The 6,006-nt window shown below is 41.2% G+C and overlaps 1 protein-coding gene across 1 annotated transcript; it reads right to left on the reverse strand.

The window, feature by feature from the left end:
• Window positions 1-734: 734 nt before the first annotated feature.
• LOC149143659 (uncharacterized) lies at window positions 735-3,117 on the reverse strand. Its single transcript, XM_089451901.1, has 4 exons — window positions 2,623-3,117; window positions 1,917-2,031; window positions 1,441-1,774; window positions 735-1,029 (listed from the first exon to the last, which is right to left on the reverse strand). Exons 1-4 carry the CDS (start codon window positions 3,115-3,117, stop codon window positions 735-737), a joined length of 1,239 nt encoding a protein of 412 aa, XP_089308027.1.
• Window positions 3,118-6,006: the final 2,889 nt, after the last annotated feature.

Raw genomic sequence — 6,006 nt, forward strand, 5'->3', positions numbered from 1 at the left:
AAATATTTACAGTTTTCTTGGGGACATTACATCTTCCCCCCCTAAAAGCAAACATTGTCCTGATGTTTTTCAGCCTCAAACAGCTGTGGATATGCTTCTTTCAAGAGTTGTTCATCCTCCTAGGTGGCCTCATCTGGCCCAAAGTGCTGCCATTGCACTTTAACTTGGGTGATGGCTCGTTTCCGCAGCGTTACTTCTCTCCGTTCGAGTATACTCAGTGGCTCGACCAAGAATTCTCCTTCTGATTCGACTTGAAACAATAGTATTTAAAGTCAATTTTTCCTTTATCATCACAATTAATTGGCCTACTTAGGATTTTACTTTACCTGTATATCTTGCCAACTGACTATGTGCTTAGGATCATAAATGTATCTCTTTAGTACTGACACATGGAAGACATTGTGGACCCGAATGTGGCTTGGTAGGGCAAGCTGGTATGCCACTGGCCCAACCCTTGCTAAAATTTGAAATGGTCCACAAAACTGAGGTGCCAGCTTGGTACACCCACTCCATTGTAACGTACTCCTTTTTGCTCGAATTCTTACATACACATGATCCCCCACTTGATACTCCTTAAAATTTCTCTTCCTGTCAGTGAAATTCTTTTGCCTATCTTGGGCTGCCTTCAAGTTGGATCGTACCTTCTTGACCATTTCTTCCATCTCTTTTAACATTTCGGGCCCTAGCATTAACTTGTCCTCTGGTCCCCCCCAGCTGGAGGGTGTGCAGCATTTTCAGTCGTACAGAACTTCAAACGGGCTCATCTGCAAGGAAGTATGATATCCGTTGTTATACGCAAATTCAACCAAGTGCAGATAGTCCTCCCATTTAGAGGGTTGCTGCATTACATATGACCTCAACATGTCTTCTACTACCTGATTCACCCATTCAGTTTGTCCGTCTGTTTGAGGATGATAGGCCGTACTGAAGTTTAATTGAGTCCCTAACCCTTCAAACAGAGTTTTCCAGAAGGCTGAGGTAAATTTCACATCATGGTCAAAAATTATAGTTTTTGGCAGCCCATGCAGCCTGAAAATGTTTTGCATAAAAATATGGGCAATCTGCACTGCTTTGTAAGTGGATTGGACTAGTATAAAATGAGCTGATTTGCTTAATTTTTTGACTACCACCATGATGGAATCATTGTTTCTTTTCGTCTTGGGTAATCCCGTTATAAAATCCATAGAGATAGTTTCCCATTTCCACTCCGAAATTGGTAGTGGATGCAATAATCTAGCAGGGTGCTAGTGTTCCGCTTTAATTTGTTGACATTCCTGACAACATGTCAAATATTCTGCTACATCTTTCTTCATACCAGGCCAATAGTACTCCTTCTGGAGTGCAGTAATCAGCTTTTGATACCCCGGGTGTCTAGCATAAGGTCTTTTGTGAAATTCATCTAAAATCAAGTTTTTAATGTCATTTTGGTTGGGCACATACAGCCTGTTTTTATATTTCAGCATGCCAACAGCATCCACAGTGTATCCTTGTTGATTTTCTTTACTGGTTGGATTCTGAACTTGCTGTCCTATTTGCTGATATTTTAAATCTTGTTCTGCTACCTTTTTAATCATTTCATCGAAGGTAGTTTGCACCCCGCTGCAAGAAATTTCATAAAGACAATGTACCTTCCAACTTAAAGCGTCTGCTACCCAGTTCTCTTTCCCTTTCAGATGCTTAATCTCAAAATCAAAACCACTTAAGAAATCTACCCACCATGCATGTCTGGCATTTAAGGTAGGCTGACTGAAATAACTAGTCAAGCTGTGATGATCTGTCAAATAGAAATTTTCTCCCCATCAAGTAGTGACGCCACATTTTTAAGGCGTGAATAACGATTGCCAGATCCAAGTCTTACGCGGAGTATTTCTGCTCATGTTCCTTTAATTTCCTAGACTCATAAGCGATTACCTTACCTTCTTGCATCAGTACTCCTCCTACCCCTTCCTTACTCACATCTGTACACACCACATAGTCCTTAGCTGGATTTGCTATGCTTAAAATAGGCATTGTGGTGAGCAGATGCTTGAGCTGTTCAAAACATTTTTGGCATTCTGTGGTCTATTTAAAAGTCTTCCCTTTCTTCTATAGGGAAGTGATAGGGTAGGCCACTCTGGAGAAGCTTTCCACAAACCGTCTGTAGTAACCAGCTAACCCCATAAATGATCTTATATCTGCTACGTCCTTTGGTACTGGCCATTCCATTATGGTCTTAATCTTCTTGGGATCCACCACAATTCCATCCTTAGTAATAATATGTCCTAAGTACTGAATTTGTTCCTTAAAGAAATCACACTTGCTGTACTTGGCATACAATTGATGTTCCCAAAGGGTTTGCATCACCAGTCTAAGATGTTCCTTGTGCTCCTCCAAATTCCGGGAATATATTAGTATATCGTCAATAAATATTAATACGAATTTATCTAAATACTGATGAAATATGTTATTCATCAAACACATAAAGGTCGCAGGAGCATTGGTTAACCCAAAGGGTAATACCACAAACTCATAGTGACCATAGCGAGTCCTAAAAGCAGTTTTGGCTATATCCTCCTCTCTGATTCTGATCTGGTGATATCCCGATCATAGATCAATCTTTGAAAATACAGTTGCCCCTTTTACCTGGTCAAATAATTCGTCAATTCGAGGTAAAGGGTACTTGTTCTTAACTGTTAACTTATTCAACTGATGATAGTCCATGCACATTCGAAGGGTGCCATCCTTCTTTTTGACAAACAGCACGGGGGCTCCCCAAGGCGACACACTGGGGCGGATGTAATTTTTATCCAACAATTCCTGCAATTGCATTTTTAGCTCTGTAAGTTCTGGTATGCTCATACGATAAGGAGCTCGGGACACTGGAGCTGCTCCTGGCATCAAATCAATAGTGAAGTCTATATCTCTCTTAGGTGGCAACCCGGGTATCTCTTCCGGAAATACATCTGCATATTCTTGAACAACAGGAATACTATCCAAGGTGGTTGTCTTGTCCTTTGAGTTGGCATACCCAACCTGAATAGCATAAACCTGACACCCTTTCCTGATACATTTTGCCAGCTGAGAAGCAGTTATTGGCCAAACCTGCATGGGCCTCGGAATGCCTTGCATCTCTTGCATTTCTCCCAGCTCATCCTTGTAGCAGATAGTTTTTGTTTTACAGTTTATAATGGACCAGCATTTTTCCAACCAGTCCATGCCTATCAACACGTCATATGATCCAAGGGGAAGTATGTTTAGGTTTGCCACTAAAGACTGACTTGCTATTTCTAGAGGGCAGTTATTGAACTTGGCCAACATCCGCCTTTTTGCCCCCGTTGCTAGCTATACTAGCCAAGGGTTTTTAAATTTAACAAACTGTAATTTACAACGCTCCATAATCTTAGGACTAACATAACCTAATGTAGCTCCTGGATCAATTAAAATAGATACGGTATGATTAAAAATCTTACCTTCAAACTCCACCATAGTCGGCTAGTATTATGCTTGGTGGTTATTGAGAGCAACATTAATTCTTGGAATGCTCCGAGCCGCATCACCTACTGGTGATGCCTCATGGATTTGTGAAACCTGTTCAATGCCTTTACGATGAGGATAGTTTTTAACATAATGTGGCCCCCCACATCCCTAGCATTGTATTGGGGGTCTTGCTATTCCTTCGTTATCAAATCTACTAGATTGCTCGCTGATTTTTGGTTCAGATGGTGGCTTAATTCTGAGCTGGTTTTTGGGCAGATTTCTATTGTTTTGTCCCTTGGAAAATCCTTTTCCAGCGCTACCTTGATTTCCTTTATTTCCCATAGCAATCCTATTACCTTTCTTATCAGCCCATTTCCTGTCCACAATTTCACGCTTCTACTTGCTTTGCTAGTAGCATATCCTAGCCTTTCGTATAACCTCATCCATTGTTTTTGGGTTATCGAACTCAATTCTCTCCCTCATTGCCACGGGTAAACTGCTAACAAACCACTATACCTTGGCCTTTTCCTCACGTATATAAGGTACATATCGAAGCAAAGAGGTAAATCGAGTGATGAACTCGTCCATGGTTTGTTGTCCAAGCCGCAAGTCATGAAATTCCCTTGCTTTCTCATCGTAAAATCGTTCCGTCAAATATCTTTCCTTGAAATATTTTTGGAACTTCTCCCAAGTTATATTTTGTTCACTCACCCCGCGTACAATCTTGACCTCTTCCCACCATAAAGTGGCCTTCCCTTGCAGTTGGAAGATAGCTAGTCGAGCCTTAAGATTGTGATCGTACTCATATAATTGAAAATATTTATTCATGTTAATTAACCATGCCTCCACTGCTTCTTCCAGCTCTCCATCAAAGAGTGGCGGTTTTATTTTCTGGAATTCCCCTTGCAATTCTATTCGCTGCCTTTTTGATGTTGGGTGCTTAGAGGCATTATCTAACTTCTCCTCTTGATTCTCTTCCCCTCCTACTATCCCTTCCGGCTCTGTGTGATAACCCTGTTCTTCAAACATTCATTCCTGTTCAGGACTGGGTACTATTTGGCGCTGGTTCTGCTTATCAGACAGGCTCTTCATGATTTTCTCTTGTTCCAAGGTTAATCTTGCATTATCCTCCCGTAGGCGGGCCATTTCTCTCTTTAGTTCCTGAACCGTTTCCAGTATTGTAAGATTTGTGTTACGAGCTTCTTCTCCTAACTGCACCCATATCTCAGGATTATGTTCAGGGAATGTTGTGGGTCCTAGGCCAGCCATAGTCCTGTGTAGTTCACTGTCTGATCCTCTTATAACTACTATTGTCCTATTTTCTCTGTACTTGACATGTTAATAAATCATTAATAGTTAAAGACCCAAAAGGAATAGCAACTAATTGTATAATTCATTTGCCAGAGGTCATAGTTTTGTAACCTTGGCTCTGATACCACATGTCAGGACTCCATTTTCGAATATAATAAATGAAAAATACCATAAACACAACAAAAAACTTGTATATATAGAATTTAATAAAAATTGTTTCATAATATATGCTAACTTGAACCTTACTATTGTAAACCATCCCAAAGGTTAATGCAACAAATGATTTCCAATGATATATTAATGGTCTGCCATGTTGGCGTTCTCCGTATTTGATGGACAGTCCCTTTTCCTGTATCGTGTTAAATGACTTAATCTACCAGCTCAGACACCTCAGCTCGCCTCGAGCTTATCGCATTCTGGATTGATCGACATTTACTCTCCCTGCAATGTCTCGAGCTTATCGCATTCTGGATTGATCGACATTTACTCTCCCTGCAATGTCATATTCATTAACATTGCAGGCCTGTCAGAGTCTCTCAGGATCCTTCGCTGCATCCACGGTGGAGAAGGAAATCCTTCAATCCAACGGCTCAGCACTGATTAGAGGGGTATTCAGTCTCCCAAGTCAAGCTCCGCGACTCATTTCGTTCCCTTCCTCTTTGCGCTATGTTCTACTTTCCTTCTCCCTTAGCAGTTGGCTTGACCTGCATCCATGGCTCTCAGTGCAAGTGACTTGTTTCGAAATGAGACCAAGGGATTCTTACCCGTGGTCAGAGAACTCTATTCTATTACCCAGGTGAGGAGGTTCTCTGTTGATTCTCTTTTTTTTTGTAGTTATTTCATGAACTGATTTATAGGGTTACTATACTTATTCATTGTTCCCGTAGCCATCTGTAGGTATGGGGAAGGAACGGGACCGCGTTTTCGAGATGCTTTCAAGGAATTTTCCACCACCCATACTGGCTTGGGCACTTAAGGGTTTTTCGGGTAAGCACGAATGGCTCCCTGTCTGGGGTTTAGATCAACTAGCGAGGTCACACAGTTTTGAGGGTGTAATACCCAGAAGAGCTTGCTTGTTTATTTCGCTTTGAAATCTTAGGGACTCTTTCAATCAAGCTGTACTCAGCGCTCCATTAAAATTTCTTGTTGGGTTCTATATTTTGGTTAATTTGTAACTATTTATACATTTGGGACCATTGGATGGTTAAAGAACCGCTGTGGCTTGAAACAGAGGTAGCG

Source organism: Pinus tabuliformis, chromosome X (assembly GCF_031772625.1).
Source record: "Pinus tabuliformis cultivar Carrire ecotype Pingquan chromosome X, CPIR1, whole genome shotgun sequence".
Classification (NCBI taxonomy): domain Eukaryota; kingdom Viridiplantae; phylum Streptophyta; class Pinopsida; order Pinales; family Pinaceae; genus Pinus; species Pinus tabuliformis.

Excerpts from the sequence above, each read along its gene's own strand:
- LOC149143659 (XM_089451901.1), bottom strand. The coding sequence starts at position 3,117 with ATGCAAGAGATGCAAGGCATTCCGAGGCCCATGCAGGTTTGGCCAATA. Across the intron at positions 2,032-2,622 it reads TTGACGAATTATTTGACCAG|CTCAAGCATCTGCTCACCAC; the intron begins GTAAAAGGGGCA and ends TGTTTTGAACAG. Across the intron at positions 1,030-1,440 it reads CTGAAATATAAAAACAGGCT|GCTGCATGGGCTGCCAAAAA; the intron begins GTATGTGCCCAA and ends AAACATTTTCAG.